Source organism: Marmota flaviventris, chromosome 13 (assembly GCF_047511675.1).
Source record: "Marmota flaviventris isolate mMarFla1 chromosome 13, mMarFla1.hap1, whole genome shotgun sequence".
NCBI lineage: Eukaryota > Metazoa > Chordata > Mammalia > Rodentia > Sciuridae > Marmota > Marmota flaviventris.
In genome coordinates, this window is record NC_092510.1 from 96,956,009 (window position 1) to 96,974,143 (window position 18,135).

General features: G+C 54.1%; 1 protein-coding gene and 1 non-coding gene across 2 annotated transcripts in view; one reads left to right on the plus strand and one right to left on the minus strand.

Moving 5' to 3' along the window:
• Niban2 (niban apoptosis regulator 2) overlaps positions 1 to 12,523 on the minus strand; it is a 48,199-nt gene extending 35,676 nt beyond the window's left edge. The window contains exon 1 of the mRNA XM_027943953.2: positions 12,308 to 12,523. Within this exon, the coding sequence (XP_027799754.1) occupies positions 12,308 to 12,362 (55 nt within the window). The 5' untranslated portion in view covers positions 12,363 to 12,523. The remainder of the gene's footprint in view (positions 1 to 12,307) is intronic.
• Positions 6,618 to 6,765, plus strand: LOC114100910 (U12 minor spliceosomal RNA). Its single transcript, XR_003584172.2, has one exon. It is a non-coding gene; the product is annotated as a U12 minor spliceosomal RNA (small nuclear RNA).
• Positions 12,524 to 18,135: the final 5,612 nt, after the last annotated feature.

The window sequence follows — 18,135 nt, forward strand, 5'->3', positions numbered from 1 at the left end:
GTTTCGCCCAGGTATCAGGGCCCATTTCTGCTAACAGAAGTGGGGTTGAGGAGGGGAGGGACCATCCTCCTCAGACCACCAGTTCCTGCCTAGCCTTTAGAAGGACCCACTGCAGCCCGCACAGTGGCACACACCTATGATCCCTGCAACTTGGGAGGCTGAGACAAGAGGACTGCAAGTTTGAGGTCAGCCTCAGCAGCTTAGCAAGACCCTGTCTCAAATTAAGTAGAAGGAAGAGGACCCAAGGCATCAGCCACAGCAGCTCTGTATTCCAGAGTTCTGTCTAGGGACACACAACAGACCTGGCTGTGCACTGCAGTAGAGTAAACCCAGACAACGGCTGGCCTACCCTGGAGCCCTGTGTGGGAGCAGCAGCACAGCCCCTGTCACAGCACCTCGGAGAGGGTGACAAAGAGCCCACACCCTAACAATCCCAGCAGAACCCAGGCCACAAGAGCCTCTTCTGCAATAGGGAACAAATAACGGGCATCGCTGGGAAGGTCCCTGGGACTGTTTGAACTCTCTAGAAAGGTGTCATGTCTTCATCGCAATTTGCCCTCCCATAATTAAGTCGTTTGTGACTGGCTGGTGACTCCTGGACTCTCCCCATGCTGGGCCAGGGACACTACGCGGGCAGGGCCCAACCGAACTTGGTTTGCCCACTGGGTGTCGAGCCCACGGTGGGCTCAGGGTCCACATGTGCCCCTGTGCCTGACACCTGTGAGTCAACAGGAGTGCCAGGACCAGGGCCCAGGGTCCTTTCCGCTGCCTGTCACAAGAGGGCCTCAACCAGGAACAGAGGGGTCCGAAGCCCCAGGGAGAGTCAGCCGGCCTTTGCCCTGGCCTCCCCCTTGGGGCTCAAGGAGGAGAACAAAGGGCTCAAAGCCAGCAAGTCACGAGGGGAGGAAGGAAGCCCTGTGTGGCTGCACGGCTGGGCCCTGCGGTCTCAGACCCAGCGGGGGGACCCACACCGCTCCTCCCGATGGGCAGAGGGGAAGTCTGAGCTCCTGCGCCTGCGCCAGTGCTCCGTCACCGTGACCCCCACACAAACTGCACCTACCGGGGAGCTGGGGGAACACAGGGACCTGCTGTAGCGTTTATTCATTCATTCACTGCTGGGAATTAAAACAACTCACACTAATAAACGTTCGGAACAGTCCTCTACTGTGGTGCGTTTACTGTGCTCCAAGCACATCATGTAGTAACCTTTACGACCAGGGAAGTGTCATTATCATTCCCATTTTACAGCTCATGAAACTAAGGCACGAGGAGCTACAGTAACCGCCTAGAGGCACTTGGCCAGTCGCCCAGCGAGCTCCCACTGTCCTGGGACCCAGCCCTCAGGTGCTCAGATGGTTCACGCTGACTAGTGAGGTCCCTTCACTACCAGCAGGTCTCACCAACTCCTCCATTGAACCACTGGGGAAACTGAGGCCCAGAGTGGGGACAGGGGTCCCCCCAAGACTGCACAGGCCTGAGACCAGATGGTCTCCCATCCACAGAGCTGGACTCTAGACCCATCCAGGAGACTGCAGGAAGAGGGAGGGAGGATGGGGGCTTGGTCCCTAATTGCACAGGAAGTCAGCTGGGCCCTACTCGGGCTTGAGGGATCCAGGCCAGGAGAGCTGCCCAGCCCCCAGGCTGCAGGCAGAACCTAGAGCAGCTTCTCTCAGATTGCACCACAATCTCAACAGGAAAACAGGAAAGCCCAGACAGCACAGCCCGGTCCAGCCTGAATTGGGGGTTTACCCTTCCAGGGCCGGGCAGACTATAGGGTCACTGAGAAAGCAACCCCTCTGCTCCAAGGAGGGGGCGCCTGCCTCTGGCCAAAAAGAAATGAAGATCTTCTGAGATCCCAGCTGGCCTCAGGTCGGGGCAAGAGAAAGGCCTTGCTTATTCACCCCCACTTTGAAATGGGGAAACTGAGACCAGATGGGAGCCGTACCTTGACCAAAGTTACCCAGTGAGCTGCAACTGTCCCAAGCTGAGCCCAGAGGGCTGTCCCAGTGGTCAGCCTGGGGGGTGGGGCCCCATTCCCAGAAAGGAAGGCCTGCCATCTCCCCCTCCCCTTTTCCTGGCAGCCTTAAATATGGGAGTGGGGGTGGAGAGGAGAGGCTCTGGCTATTTTTAACCAGACACAGCACCTCGCTGTCTGCTGTGGACAGGCCTGGGCTGTGTCCTCACACACAGGGCTGGTGTCCTGGGCTGTGTCCTCACACACAGGGCTGCTTCTCTCACCGAGGGCTTGTTTGTTTACTCGATTTTCAAAATTATAACCTTGGCAGCCCCTCCCAGCCCAGCCAGGCCTCCTGACCCTGCCTTTGTTGTCTGGGCCAGTCCATCTGGGCCTCGTGCTGGGGTGGGGAGTCCTGGTCCCCTGCAGTATCTAAGGTCCTGGGCCTGCCCTTTCCTTTCTCTGGCCTCTGCTGACCAATAATGACATACAGACGGGGCTGCTTAGAGGGCTTCAAAGGGGCCTTCCTGGCTGAGGAGGGGTCTGAGCCAGAGAAAGAAACTCAGCCACTGCCAATCAGCTGCCCCAAGCTCAAGGCCAGGGCCTGCGGCAGTCTTCTGCGAGCCCCCTTCATGCAAGTCACGCTCCCATGGCCCAGCAGGGCCCACCCTCCCCAAGCCTAAGCTCTGTTCTCTTTTCACCCCTTCACCTTCCAAAGAACACTATCCTCACCAAAAAAAAGGGTGGGGGGCAAAACTGAAACGTAACTATCAGCGGGCTCCCCTCCACCATGTCTGCATCACCCTTGAGACCCCTGACAGTCCAGGGCCAATGCCACATGGCTCCCCAAGAACACAGCTAAAGCACAACTGCCATTTACAGAGGCCAGGAACTATGTATGGCATCTTCCAGAACCTTCCAACGACTCAGGCAGGGACACCAGTCCCAACTTACTACTGGCAACAGGGGCTCTGAGGAGAAGAGCAACTAGCCCAAGGCCACACATGTCCCCTGCAGGAACCCTGTGGCCACCCAGCTAGGGCCAGGCACTCTCTTGAGCAAGGATGAATGCAGAAACCCAACCGGGGCTCATCAGTGTCTCTGTAACACAAGGCACAGCTCACCCGGCTGGATGGAGCCTTCTCGGCCAGCACTAGTTCAATGCAAGCAGGGCTCAGGTCACTGTTTCATCCCCAGGGCACAATCCTGCTTTCAGAACGAGTTCCTCCTTCGACTGCAAGGCTACCTCACGCAACAGACATCTGTCCTACCTGCTCTGTGCCTTCGACTCAGCCCTAGGCCTGTGGGAAGGCAAAGTGAGGAGGAGGGGCAGATGGGCAGAGGACTCGCCACAAGGTCACCGGGCATCAACTTGGGGCACCTGCTTCCCAGTCAGCACCCCACAAAGGGCTCCTGGTAGGTGAGGAAGAAAATTAGGATTTGCATTTTACAAATCACAATTCCTTCTTCCTCTGCCTCCTGGATGCCCGGGTATCGCTGGGTCCCCCTCTTGCAGGTAGACCCTGCACCCAGCACTCTGCTCCAGGCCCTACATGGTTAAAGGGGAGTAATAGGGGACTGAACCCAGTGCCACTACCACTGAGCTACATCTTCAGCCCTATTTATTTATTTGTTTGTTTATTGGTACTGGGGGTTGAAACCAGGAGCAATTGACCACTGAGCCACATCCCCAGCCCTATTTTGGATTTTATTTAGAGACAGGGTCTCACTGAGTTGCTAAGTGCCTCACTAAGTTGCTGAGGCTGGCTTTGAATTTGCAATCCTCCTGCCCCAGCCTCCAGAGTCACTGGAATGACAGGTGTGCACCACCACACCCAGCTTCCTTTTTATTTTGAGACAGGGTATCGCTAAATTGCTGAACCTGTCCTCCAACTTGTGATCATTCTGTCTCAGCCACACCCTACACTTCTGATGTCCCCCAGAGGCGGGGCTCCCTCAATCATGTCCTACTGCGGACCTCTACACCACATTAATAACACCAGGAGCCAGTGTTTCCTGAAAAATCAAAGAGCTCAGCCACATTGTTTCACTGACCCTTCACAATGACCTAGCAGGACGAAGCTACCCTTATGCCTTTTACAGATGAGGAGCCTGAGGCCTGGAGAAGGGAGGGCATCTCCAGATCACAGGGTAATGGAGGCAGGAGTTCAAAACCAGGTTCTCAGATGCCAGCCCTCTTTCTCCTCCGCCCGTGGAAGGGAAGAAGGTTCTCAATCTCTGGCTGTCCAGGAAGACAGGAAGCAGAAACCAAGGCTTTGGGACCTGTCATCCCAGTGACTCCATAGGCAGAGGCAGGAGGATCACAAGACTTTCATGGCCAGTCCGGGAAACTTAGTAAGACCCTTTCTCAAAAAACAAAAAGGGCTGGGGGTGTGGTTCAGTGGTAAAATACCCCTGGATTCAATCCCCTGCACTGAAAAATAACCCCAAATCCTGCAGGACCTGCCAGCCCTGCAGAAGATCCGTCAACCCTGTGGGCCAAAATTAATGGACATCAGACAACCCCCACGCTCAAGTCACGGTCAGAGGCCTGGTCACTCCATGCCCCATACATACAGGTCGCCTGACTCTGCCCCACCCCCACCTGCATGGCCCAGGCCTCCTCTCACCACTGGGTTCATCCCAGGGGAGGAGGAGCTGATCACCCCCGCCTTGTACCACTTCCGCCTGAAGCACTGGGGGGGGGGGGCAGGACCCAGACACAGCCCTCTCCTGTCTAAGGCCAGCGCCAGGGCTCCCTCCACATCCCCATCCCTCCACCCCGGCAGGTGGGCCCACCCGCACCCATGGGGCCAGTCCCCTCTTAAACCTTGACCTTTGAGAACAGTCCAGTCAGCCAGGAAGCACCAGCCAGGCAGGGACCAGGGAGGAATCTGTGTGCCAGTGTCCCCAGCACAGGCCTGGCACAGGAAGGGCTCCGTAACATTTGGTTTTCAGTGCTGAGGATCCAACGTGGGCCTTGCCAATGCTGCACAAGTGCTCTGTCCTTCCCTGGGCTCCCAGGGCTCCCTCCCAGGGCTCCCGGCTACTCCTGAGTGGATGAAAGACCAACCACGTGCATTGGGGCCAGAGCCCATCACCCCCGAAGGCCTCACAGGCCTGCACCCCTATTTCCACACAAGGACCCACCTGCTCCTGGTCTCAGACGGCACCTTGAGACCCCTCGGAAAGGGTTTCAGAGGCAGAGAATTCTCAAGAGCACAAGTTGGTCTTGACGTCACAGATGAGGATAAAAGTCACAGAGAGGCATAAGCACTGGTCCAGTGTCACACAGCAAAGGGTCAATGGGACCAGGCTCAAGGTATATGGGTCTAATTCTGGACACGTGGCCAAGTGAGGGATGTAGGGCTGTGCACTCCTACTTGTCTTTTCACCCCTTTCCTTCGTGACCTGCCTAGTGCCAGTGGATGATGCTCTTGAACAGCTGACTCGCTGTGTGACCTCAGCCATCTCTCAGCCCTACAGGCACATGCTGAAAACAGGTGCTCAGGACCATAAGCAGGTGGTCCTCCAGCTGGGGCCTGCCCACATTCCCAGGTGCATGGCAGGTGCTGGGCATGCCTGAGGGCTCAGGACAGACCTGGCGTATTTGCCTGGTTATCAAGTTTGCTCAGTAAAGTAACAATCACAAAAACTGTCACTCATGGTATTTTTACCACCCACTACTGGCCCTGTGTTGCCTGTCCAGGGGCTGTCACACTTGATCCTCACACCCTCAGAAGGTGGAACTGTCATCGTCTTTTACAGGGGAACCTGAAGCTCACAGAGGATCCGATCTGCCCCCAAACGCCAGTCCATCTGGTGGGAGAGCCAGGGTAGAGTCCGAGCCACCTGGCTGCAGAGCCTTGCCCCAGAGCTCCCATCCACTGTGTGGCCAGGCAGTCCCTTCAGCTCTATGAGCCTGGGCAGCACATCTCCAAAAGGGGACTAGACCCAGGGGGTGGAGTAGGTTCCCTCACAGGCAGGCACTTCCTGTTCTTCCAGTTTTAAAATCTGTGCGATCTTCTGTGCAGCTTCCCGTGACTCAGGCCCCAAGACTCTACCAGGAGAGGAGCAGGCTCTGCCCCCCCCAGAGGGTTTTAAACCCAGGCCTCTGCCCTCCTCCCTGCCCAGGCCCAGCTGCAGAAAACCCCTCTTCCTCAGGCAGGGAAGTGGACGGGGTGGGGCAGGGGAAGGAAAACCAGCTCAGGAATTTCTGCGGCCACAGGGATGATGCTTCATCCTGCTGCGAAGAGACCAAGCTGAATGAGTCACGGGCTCTGCCTGCGGGGAGAAGGGGGGGGGGGACTGAAGGAAAACAGGACCCGGCAAAGAGACTGTGCACCTCACGCTGAGTAATGCCGGGTGGGATGTATTCACGCACCTACGGGAGCTTCTGACACACAACGCTCTGCTCCCACTCGGTTCCCACTCAGCCCTTCCTCCTCCTCCCTCCCTAGGCCACATCTGCTCTCTTAGGGGCCTTTTCCACATTGACCCCCACCTGATCAATCTGGGTACCAGGAGCTATAGGCCACAGTGGTGCATGGCTTCAGTGCCTTAGGCCTGAAACACCCTCCCTAGTCCTGGCCTGCCACAGACATGAGAATTCAATGAGACAATCCAGGCACAGAGTAAGTGCTCAGTTAAAGGATAGTTAGTATTATCTTATGAGTAAGGAAAATATCGATTCATGGTGACATCCCAATCCTAACCGCTAAATGTTAGATTTATTTTTGAGCTGGTAAAGGTTACCGCTAAGGTTGCCACCTGCCTACTTTGTATGATGCCTGGAAGTCCGGATCTGCCCACCCCCTACACACTAAAAAAGTGGATCAGGAGGCTGGGGATGTAGTCTAGTAGTAGAGCACTTGTCTATCATGTGCTAGGTCCTGAGTTCCACCCCCAGCACCACACACACACACACACACACACACACACACAGACAGCTAGTCTAGGTTATCACTCAGAGCCCGACGACTGCCCCTCCCCACTCCATCAACCACCACCCTCAGACAGGAAATGCATCAGTCCCCGCGTGCCACAGGCCAGGGAAGCGGCTACTGGACATGGGTCCACGTCCCCAGCTCATGGCAGCTGCTTTAAGCCACTAGCTCTAAAAGGACGCTCAGAGGTGTCCAGGGCTCCCTCAAAATGTCCAGAGGGGTGGACACAGGGGAGGCAGAGTCAGCCTTCACCATGTCCTTCTTCAGCAGGGAGGCTGGCCAGCACCAGAAAGGAGACAAACACCAGGACTCTGCCTGCCCCAGAAACCAACATGGAAGAGACAACCAATAACCAGCATTTGGGGAAAAGCTAAGAAAATGCCTGTCTATCCTGAGATGGAATAAGATCCAGCACCCAGAGTGTTTCCAGGGAGGCTCGAAGGACCTGGGAGAGATGTTTATTACAAATCGTTTAGAAAAGAAGCAAGATCCAGGCTTGAGTCACAGTCTCAGCAACATATAAAATAAACTCAGGAGGGAAATACTACAAGAGGGGAGAGGCGGCAGGGCGGGGTGAGCGGCTCCTCTCCCCTCTCCCGCAGCAGGGAGGGCAGCCAGCCGGGTTGGAGTTGAGAAAGGTCTCTTTTGGCATCCTGTGTGGGAAGGCCTGGGGCTGAGGCGGGAGGCCCCCAGGAGGTCAGAGCTCAGGCCAGGGCAGTAGGAGAGGAACAGAGTAGAGGACTTCAGGAGACTGGGTGAGGGGAGGGCGGGGTCGAAGCCAACAAAAGGGCTTATGTAAGACTGGGCCCCAGGGAGCCAGGTCCCCAGACGCTTCACTCCAGGGGCTGACCCAGACCTTGGCAGGGGGCAGCCTGGGCACTGCTTCCCCTCCAGGCCTCTCTGCAAAGCCCAGGAAGCCCCATACCAGGGCAGGGGTGGCCCCGAAAGCAGAACAGCATCCCTTTTCTTCTGGCAACTGTAGCCACTCCCACATGTGGAGGAGATTTTTTTAAATCCATTTGGAAAAAGTCATTATTTGTTTTACTCAATAAATAAACAGGATACCTTTTTCCTCTTATCCAGTGGTCAAAAAGGGCTGGAGATCTAGCTCAGTGGCAGAGCACTTGCCCGGCCATGGGTTCCATCAAGTGACAATACTGAGGTTTGTCTGGCAAGAGGGTCTTCCCCACCTTTCCAAAGGCTCTGTGTCAATATATCAAAATGTTTCCTGGGAGTTCCATTTTGAGGCATGATACCAGCTTCTTGTGCAGGATATTTACAAAGAGGCTCAAGCCACACCCTGCGCATATTAGCAAAGGACGACCCAACGCCAATTACCAGGGGCTGGCTAAATAAACCACCCTGGCACACGGACCCACCACTGAAAAAAGGGGCAGGCTTGTGTATCCCATGTGGGAAGATGTCCACAATTTACCAGTGGAAAAAAGTCAAACCACAGAAACACAGAATAGAATCTCCATTATAAACAAGGCTCTGTGAATGAGTGCACACCAGGAAAGGTATGTTTGGAGTCGGTGACAAGCCAAACAAATCATTTCTTCCCAGGGAAGGATGCATGAGAAGGAAGATGGAGGAGCTCCCATTTAGGGGTTTTTGTTTTTGTTTTTTGGTACTGGGAATTGAACCCAGAGGCACCTAACCACTGAGCCACATCCCCAGCCTCTTTTTATATTTAATTTAGAGACAGGGTCTTGCTCAGTTACTAAGGGCCTTGCTAAATTGCTGAGGTTGGCTTTTGAACTCAATCCTCCTGCCTCAGCCTCCTGACCACTGGGATTACCGCGGAGCTGGATCCCCAGCCACCACACCCGGTGGAGCACTCCTATTCTACCTTCCTGGCCTCCGTTGCTGCATGCATTACTTTTGCAATAAGGCAAAGGTTGCCTGGAGTCTGGAGGACTGTGGGGAAAGGACAGAGACTGCCCCTGGGTGCGGAGCTTGTTTTATGGGTGTTGAAAATGTTCTAAAATTGAGTGTGGCGATGGTTGCGCAATCATCAATATACTAAAAACCACTGAATTGTACAGTTTCAGTGGGTGGATTGTACACTATGTGAATTATGTCTCAATAAAGCTGCTATTAAAAAAGAAAAGACCTAGCCAGGGGAAAGGTAAGACCTGCAGAGAGGCGGAGCATTCACAAGCACAGGTGCTGGGAACGCCCGCCCTCTCAGGGATAAACCTTGCAAACCTTACAGAGTATGTGGGGTGGGCTGAGTCCTCCGGGTTGTCCCAGACACAGAAAGGGATTCCCCCAACCCAGGTAATGCCAGGTGTCCTACTAGGGACACAGTCCCCAACCCTCACCCAGTCACCTGTGGCATCTTACTTTATGTAGCTCAGATCATTTGCATAGAATCCCTCAGACAGCTCGGGACCCCCCATAAAAGGGCCCAAAGGGAAAGAGTAGGCTGTCCTAATCCAGCCACCTGTATAAGTTCTAGCTCGTGCCACTCATCATATGCCCTAGCATCTGGACCCGTTCCAAAGAGCCCACATCACTCACACTTTTTGCCAAGGCTGAAGGAACATAGCAGTCAAGGCTTCCAAAAACCCACGTGGATTCTCAAATCCCGGGATCTGCCCACCTGACCCTAGGAATTGAACAAACCTCTGAGAAACCACAGCTATGACACTAGCCCCTTGCCCTGCTCCCTGAGAACCCACTTACACAAAGTAAAGTGCAAGTTGAAAGATAGTAGCAACTGTTTGCTGAGAGCTTCCTAAGCCCCCAGCACTTGGCTGAGCTTCTTACCTGCTTTATCACATTAAGTCCTCCCAGGTGTGCCTAGCAGGTAGCTACCATTATTATTCCCATTTTATAGATAAGAAAACTGAGACTGAGATGCTGGCCCAAGGTCAGGCCAACTAAGGCTTGTTGAAGTCTATATTGGGGCCTTGAGCTGGCTGAGTCTGGAGATTTCTTGAGAAAATTTGAAATGGTTAGGCCCTAGAGCTGAAAGGGACTTTGGTCTTTGGTAGCACACAGCTCTGGAAACCAAGGCCCAGATGCCTGAGGTTACTCAGGTCTGAGGGCTCCCAGGCCAGGACTCTTCCCTCTCCCTTACTAGGTAGGAGGTAACCATCCTGCGACAGCTCCAAGGCTGCTGGTGCAGGAACAAGCCCCTGCCTGCCAGAGGCTTTGAAATCTCAGGATGAAAGGTGCAAAAACAGCAGGGTGGGCAGGGGCAGGCCTGACCTCTGCCAGGACTTGCAGGCTGGCATTCACCTGCACCTGCTCTGGGCAGGCGTAAGGCGGCAGGCCAAGCCACAGCAACCCAACAGGCCTGGGAGCTCAAGGCACTGTGGGAAGGCATGTTCCCAGAGGTGACATTTCTACAGGGGCCGTCGTCCCAGGTAGGGAGGGATCTGGAGTTCTAATTGTCTGCTCTGGAAGTACCCACTGCTCTGTTAGCTGGTTGAGGCGGGTGCACGGATGGCTCGAGGTGGCAAAGGTTGGCCTCATTCCTCTCCAGTAGATTTCCAGGGCAGCTGTTTCCTCTGGCTCCCCTCCCAGCAGTCCCCTCCCCAGCCCTGAACTTCAGGAGCCCCCTCAGGTGAGCTGTCCGGAATCCGAGGCATGTGAAGAGAGTTATTAATAGCACTCAAGTGTTGGGAGGAGAGGCTGCAAACCTTCTCCTCTCCAGCCTGGTAACAAACCCAGCCTTCTCCAGCAGCGGACACTTCACCTTCTGTGGCTGTCTCCACCCTGTAAGTGGCCAGGGCGACAGGGGGTGGCCTGGCAGCTCTCAGCCCAGGAGCTGGGAAGATGGGAGAGCTGAGCTGGGCTTGGAGAGAGGAAAAAACCCCGCCAAAGAGCTGCACACCCCACCCAAGCCTGGTGAAGGGCCCCAACAGGAGGTCCTGAATGGAGGGACTGTTACTGAGCCCCAGGAGGTTGCCACCGACAGGAAAGCTCCGCCCAGGCCCTTCCTCCTTCCAGAGTCCAGGCCTCCTCCTGCAAGAGGCTTCCAGGACTTAACCCCCCCAACTGGTCAGAGGCTAAAGGGTCTGATTCATTTTATATCATCCCTGCCCCTGTGCCCAGCCCGGGCCTGGCACAAAAGAGAGTTCAGGCCACCAGCCAAAGGCTACAGTCCCTGGCAGGGCTCCTCCAGCACCTCCCTTGTGCCCAACCAGGGTGGGGACCTGGGGACTCGAGGTTAAGGAACACCTGGTCCTTACTCTTAAGGCGTCCTTGCTATCTAGATAGGACAGAGAACACAGCTGAGAAACTCTACAGGGCATCCAGATAAATATACACAGACAGGGAACGTGGGGTCCACCAGACAGGCCGGCAACGGAGGCAAGAGAAACTCTCCTCTACATGACCTGCCACCCAACTCACCTGTCACCCCAGTATCAGTGCCTCCTCTATGCCAGGCCATGTGCCAAGCAAGCTACATGAACTGGCTTATTTAGGTCTCTCAGCAGCCCATCATAAGGGTGTCACTGATGCCATTTCAAAGAGGTAAAAGCCAAGGTGCCAGGACATTAAGAAACTCGTCCAAGATGGAATGCCTGGGAAACAAACGCTGGACTCCACCAGGGGCCGCCTCTCTGCCCCAGAAGGGCAGCCAGAGCAGGGGTTCTCAATCAGCCTGACAGTCTCACCCCATCTCCCATTCTCCAGGAGGAGCCCAGAACCCTGGGGCTTCCCCCATGAGCTTTCTGGGCAGCTCCTTTATGAGAAGAGGCCACAGAGCAGTGACAGGCTGAAAGCAGGGCTGGCCGAAGGAAGGGGTTGCGGACTGGACCTGAAAGGGCTGGCTCTGGCCTTGACCAGCCCATCCGGGCTGCTGCTGCCAGCAGGAGCACCCTACAGAGTCTGAGTCAAAGGACAGAGACCCCACCCCCTCCAGCGAATCCCCGTCTATCGCTAGTCCCACTGTCCGGATCTGTCCTGGGCCCTAGAGCGCCCTTCTTCTGGAAGCTTTAGCCACGTGTACTGGGGCTGGGGCCAGGGCGAGCTGGGGCCAGGGCAGCCACGGAAAAGGGTCGGGACGATCTGACTGTGTGGGGCAAATTCCAGACAGGGTACAGGGTGGGCTTGGAACGCTGCTGGGCAGGGTGCGGGGACAGGATGCGACCCCTTCGATGCTCGATCTGGGGTAATGGGTGGGGGATCCTCAAAGAGGGCCCCGCGGGAGTTACGGTAGTGAAGACGGGGTCCTAGTCTCCTTAAGATGGAGAAGAGCTTAGAAGGGGACGAGAAGGGGTGCCCAGTCTCGGAGGGAACAAGACGAAGGGCACGGTCCGCACCAGCTCCCGCCTGGCCTCAGGCCTGACTCTCGCAGGACCCTCCCGGGCCAGGACGGCGGGGCCCGGTGGGGGCGTGGCCCGGGGGCTCCCGGCGGAACCCCCCGCACGCGCTGCGCTTTCCTCACCTGCAATGTGCTGGCGCCGGGCGTCGTCCAGGTGCGTGGACAGCACGTCCCCCATGGCGAGGAGGAGCCGCGGCCCGATCCGGTCGTCGCCAGTCGCTGCCCGCGCTGCTCAGACTGACGCCGCTGGCGCCATGGAGCCCGGTCCGCCCCGCCCCGCTCCCGCGCTCCGCTGAGCCGCCGCCCCGGCCACGGCCTCGGCTCTAGCTCCAGCCGTGTCCGCCCGCCGCGGCCGCCTCGGCCTCCAGCCCCGCCCCCTCCCCCCTCGCCTGGCCCCGCCCCCGCCCCCGCCGCGGCAGGCGGGGCACCAGGCTGGGGACGCCGGGACCGCGGGAGACCCAGACAAAGACGATCCCTGAAAAGGACACCCCGGAGAGACCAGCAGAGCGCGCCCCGCACGGGACAGAAGCGAAGAAAGGGGCTGGTGGGGGAATCTGAAAGAACGGGGTGCCGGGGGCTGCAGCCGGGGTCTCTCCCCTCCCCTCCTCGCGCTGCTGGATGGGCACGCCTGGGCCGACGTGCCGGAATTCGGCTTTTGCGCCGCTGCACTGCTGCTGCGGCCCCCTGTCCCTCCAGCAGCCACTCGCTTTCAAAGTTCCCTGGCCTTGACCCGACCTACCCCAGAAGGTGTGCCTGCCTGTCTTGCACAATAGCTAAGGACGGAAATGGGGCGGGGGACGCGGAGGGCTCGGACCCAAAGGCACCAGGAAGCCAGTGCCAGGAGAGGATTCTTCCAGTCCAGCATATGGGCATTTCATTTAAGAGACAGTTTGTGGGACAGGACAGATTAGAAATGGAAAAAGTAATAGCACTTTACAGTTTGCAAAAGACTGTGGGAATGAAAAGCCAGGAGCTGGCATGGACTTTGGGTACTTCGACTGTGGGGCTGGGCATGGGTGGGTCACTAGTAACTAAGGAATGCGTTTCAGTTTCAGGACTGCCCAAGGACATGGAGGAGTAGACTGGGGTGACAGAGGCCTTCCTTGGCTGCTGATGCTCAGGTCTGCCCTGTGTCCTTGTCAAGGGCCATCAAGTTGCTACTTGTTTATCCCCAGTGACTGAGCACTCACCCCTTCTCTGTGCATTTCCACCCTGTCGTTGGACAGCTCCTACAGTCATTTTGGCATAAGGCAACAAATGATAACAGTGAACACTACTGGCACCAGTCCACACTGTGGACCCATTCATGCATCCAGTCACCAGTCATTCAGCAGGTAGAGGATAAACATCCATGTGCCATCCCCTCTGCAAGATGCTGGAAATGAAAAGATGAGAAAGCCCAAGCTGCCCTACCCTCTATGACCCTGGACAAGTGGCACTGCCTATTTGAGCCTCACTTTCCTCCTCTGTCAACTAGGATTAAGGAGGCATGGTTAGAAAATTAAATGAGATAACACAGTGCCTCGTGTTATCTCATTTAACACGTGTTATCTGGGCATGGTGCCTGGCATATGGCTGGTCATCTCTCAATAAACAGAACTGTCATTCTATTATTCCTCACGGTCCCTGCCCTCAAGGACGTAGAGAAACTTGAGGAAGGAGCAGAACATTCTGTTTTGAGGACAGTCACAGAGGGTAGTACCAGAGCTAAAAGTTGAAAAAACAAGAATTGTGGCAGCAGATACCAGGAAACAGTATTCCAGGGAGAGGGGATGCACGACTGGCCTCTGAAGAGCAGCAGAGAGTCATCGGGTGGAACTGAAGTCACACTGGCAGGGATTACCAGTTTCCTCCTACAGAGGTGGCCCCGAGAAAAAGAGTGACTTGCCAAAGGCGAACAGTAAGGCCAGGGCAAAATCTGGCCAGTGGCCAGGTCTCGTGACGCCCTGTCTCATGTTCTCTAACAACCAGAAACAAGTGATGTTAGGAACCTCATTTCATTTTTCCTGCAGCCCCAACTACAGAGACTAGAGGACTTCTCTGCTCAGGGAGGAGACAGCTGGAGCTGGCTGGCATCTGGACACCCCAGTGCCTCTCCTCAGCCAGGCCCCAGTTGGGAAAGAGGCAGGGCCACAAGCAGTCTTTCCCCAGCCTTCCCTGTGTAGCCAGGGCCGTGATCCTGGAGCACCCACAAACCTCCCGGCATGCCAGGTTCCCAGCCCAGAGACCTGCCCTCTTGACTGAAGTGACATGTTGTGCGGAAGGGACCCTGGCACCCGGCCCAGACCTCCCCTCTGTTACCTGCTGGGTGGTGGAAGGAGCTGGATGGTCACATGTCACCTAACCTCTCTAAGCAATCATGGTGTCAAAAGCGGAAAGGCATTATAAACTGTGGAGTGTTGTGCATGCATGTGAGTAGCTCCCACCAAACCCTAGAGCCAGTTCCGGCAATTCATTCATTTTTGGGGAGAAATGGTGGTAGCAGGGTTCAAGCTAATGCTTAGAAAAAGGAACTCTTGATCTAGTTTGCTAGGAGTAATAGGAGTACATATTTGTCAAAACTTACCAAACTGTATACTTCAGATGGATGCATTTTATTGTATGTCAATTGTGCTTTGAGAAATTTTAAATGAAAAAAAAAAGCAAAGCAAAATAAAACAAATATATGGAGCCCTGGGTGTCAGATGCTATTCTGAGTGTTGGGGATCCATCAGCATGATGGTCAGATAGTCAAGGTCCCTGTGGCGGGGGTTGTGGCTCAGATGTGCTTACCTGGCACATGTGAGGCACTGGATTCGATTCTCAGAACCACATAAAAAGATAAATAAATAAAATAAAGATATTGTGTCCATCTACAACTAAAAATATTTTTTAAAATTTTTTTAAAAAATGATATTCAGTGGGGCTGGGGATGTGGCTCAAGTGGTGGTGCACTCGCCTAGCATGCGTGAGGCACTGGGTTCGATTCTCAGCACCACGTAAAAATAAAATAAAGATATTGTGTCCACCTAAAACTAAAAAATAAATATTTAAAAAAAAATGATATTCAAGTTCCCTGCCCTCGTTACATTCTCATGCTGGGGAGAAAGACAACATACATAAAACGGCTTCAGTTAAGACAACTATTAAGATGGAATAAGGTGACAGACATGGGGGGATGCCACCTAAGAAGGTGGTCTAGGAAGGCCTCTTGGAGGAGTTGTCACCTGGAAACCTGATTGGTGAGAAGGAGCCTGCTCCGTGCAGCTTCAAGAAAAATGGTGCAGGGCTGGGGATGTGGCTCAAGCGGTAGCGCGCTCGCCTGGCATGCGTGCGGCCCGGGTTCGATCCTCAGCACCACATACAAACAAAGATGTTGTGCCCACCGAAAAGTAAAAAATAAATATTAAAAAAAAAAAAAAGAAAGAAAAACGGTGCAGCATATGTCACACACAAGGTGCTGTGCCAACGGTCTTCCCTATTACCCACAGTCCTCCCAAACTTCTGGGTCAAGAATGATTGCGCCCATTTTATATTTTCCAGCTGAATAAACTTGAGGAGTTTTCTTTTGCTGGCCTTGTGCATGCTAGGCCAGCACTCTATCACTGAGCTACATTCCCAGCCCTAAACCTGAGAATATTTCAGAAATGACATTTCATTATATGTATGCAGCAATCCTTAGTTAAATTCTGGAATAAGCCAAATATTGTGCACACCCATGATCACAGCAACTCAGGAGACTAAGGTATTAGGAGGATCACAAGTTCAAACCCAGCCTTAGCAACTTAGCAAGGCCCTAAGCAACTTAGTGAGACCCTGTCTCAAAATAGAAAACAAGTAAAAAAATAAAAAGGTTTGGGGATGTGGATCAGTGGTTAAGCACCCCTGGGTTTAATTCCCGCTGATAGGGGGGAAAAAAAGATGAGTCCTTGTGGGACCCTGGCCAACATGACTGTTCCAAGACCTTCCCCAGGGAAGGGAAGGGGAGAGGTTAGATGGGAAGGCAAGTTGAACACTGGAAAGGGACATTTTCTACTTTATTCTGGGAAGAGTTGTAAAGTTCTAAGAGTTCTCACAGCTTCCGACTGCATGTTAGCGTCCTCAGGTAGGGGAGGGATGAAGGGGTTTTGTTTGTTTTTTGTTGTACTGGGGACTGAACCCAGGGCCAGTATGTGCTGGGTAGCACTCTACCATGAGCCACACCCTGAACTATCTTTAATTATTTTGAGAGAAGGACTCGCTAAATTGCCCAAGCTGGCCTTGAGCTTGTGATCCTCCTGCCCCACACTCATGGGCAGCTGAGATTACAGGTGTATGTCACTATGAAGTTTTTTTGCTGGGTTTTTTTTTTTTTTTCAAGGCTGGGATCAAACTTAGTATCTTAAGCATGCTCTGCAAGTGCTCCAGCGCTGAGCTACACCCCAGTCCTGCTATTTTTTTTTTAAAGAAAGAAAAATGAATATAGTTGTCAGCATTATGAAGGATTCCGGGAAGTTAGCAGAGGATTTCTCAACTCTAAAGATTTGGAAACCCCTGCCTTTATGTGTGAGGACATTTTGATGTTCACCTTTTGGTTTCAAGTAAATTGAACTGTTTCTTCACACATTATCATTTGTGGGTTTGTTTTTTTGGGGGTAAGGTAATGAGTATTGAACTCAAGCACACTGTACCTCGGAGCCACATCCCCAGCCCTGTTATTTTTTATTTTGAGACAGGATCTTAGTAAATTGCCAAGGCTGGCCTCAAACTTGCAATCCTCCTGCCTTAGCCTCCCCAGTCACTGAGGTCACAGGTATGCTGAGCTGTAAGAACTCTTTTTCTTTCTTTCTTTCTCTCTCTCTCTCTCTCTCTCTCTTTCTTTCTTTCTTTCTTTTCTTTCAGTACCAGAGATTGAACCCAGGGGTACTTAACCACTGAGCCACATCCCCAGCCCTTTTTTTATATTTTTTTATATAGTTAGAGACAGGATCTTATTGAGTTGCATAGGGCCTCACTAAGTTGCTGAGCCTGGCTTTGAACTTGCAATCCTTTAGAGTCACTGGGGTTACACTGTACCCAGCTGGAAGAACTCTTTCTATAGCAAGATTTTCTTGATGCTTTGGGATAGGGGTGGGGAGATCTCTGCTCTTTCCAGGACTCTGAATGCTGATTACCCACCAGGCTCTCCTGACCCTTCTTATGGCCCACACCAGGGATGTGGACAGAAGAGTAGGAATGGTCCCAATCTAGGACAGGAAGGGGAGATTGGGTCCCTTCCTGAACAGAGAATGCCACCTACATCCCCTGACTAATCAGTCCTTTGTCAGGAAGTGGCTTCTGCCAAGCTGCCTTGCTGCAGGGCTGCCCCACCCCGCTCTACCCTAAAGCACTTTTGGAAACTAGGACCCAAAGGTGAAGAATAATAATACTTCACTTTGAAAGGGAGGGTCTAGAGGGCTGGAGCCAGAACCTGGCCGGAGTCCCAGAGAAGGGAAGGCATTGCCCAGAGCTTTCAGTGGAGGCTCAGGCAATGCCCCTTCCTGGTCTTGGAGGAAGAAGGAGCTCTCTCCCTCCCAGTTGGCTCTGAGCCCCGGCTCTGTTCGCCCCACAAACCCGTCAGACCTGAAATAGACCAGGAGAAAAAACAAACAAACACCTCCAGTGAACAGCAGGGAGTGTGAATGACCAGGATTTTGTTTTGGAGGAATATCGAGTGTCCGCCTCTGCTTACCCAGTTGGCATGGCCTGTTGAGCCGAAGGGACCCTGGCACCCGGCCCATACCTCCCCTCTGTTACCTGCTGAATGGTGGAAGGAGCCGCAGCCCTCAGCCTCTGCCACCTGTCCCCTGACCTCCCTTCTTGCTTCTTCAGTGGTGAGGCTGCCACTTCCCCCCAGTTCCACCACTGTCCATGCCAAGACCCAGGCACCACGACACCTGCCCTTAGCAACTGCCTGGTCCTTTGGTGGCCTCCCTGCCTCCAGCCTCCTATTT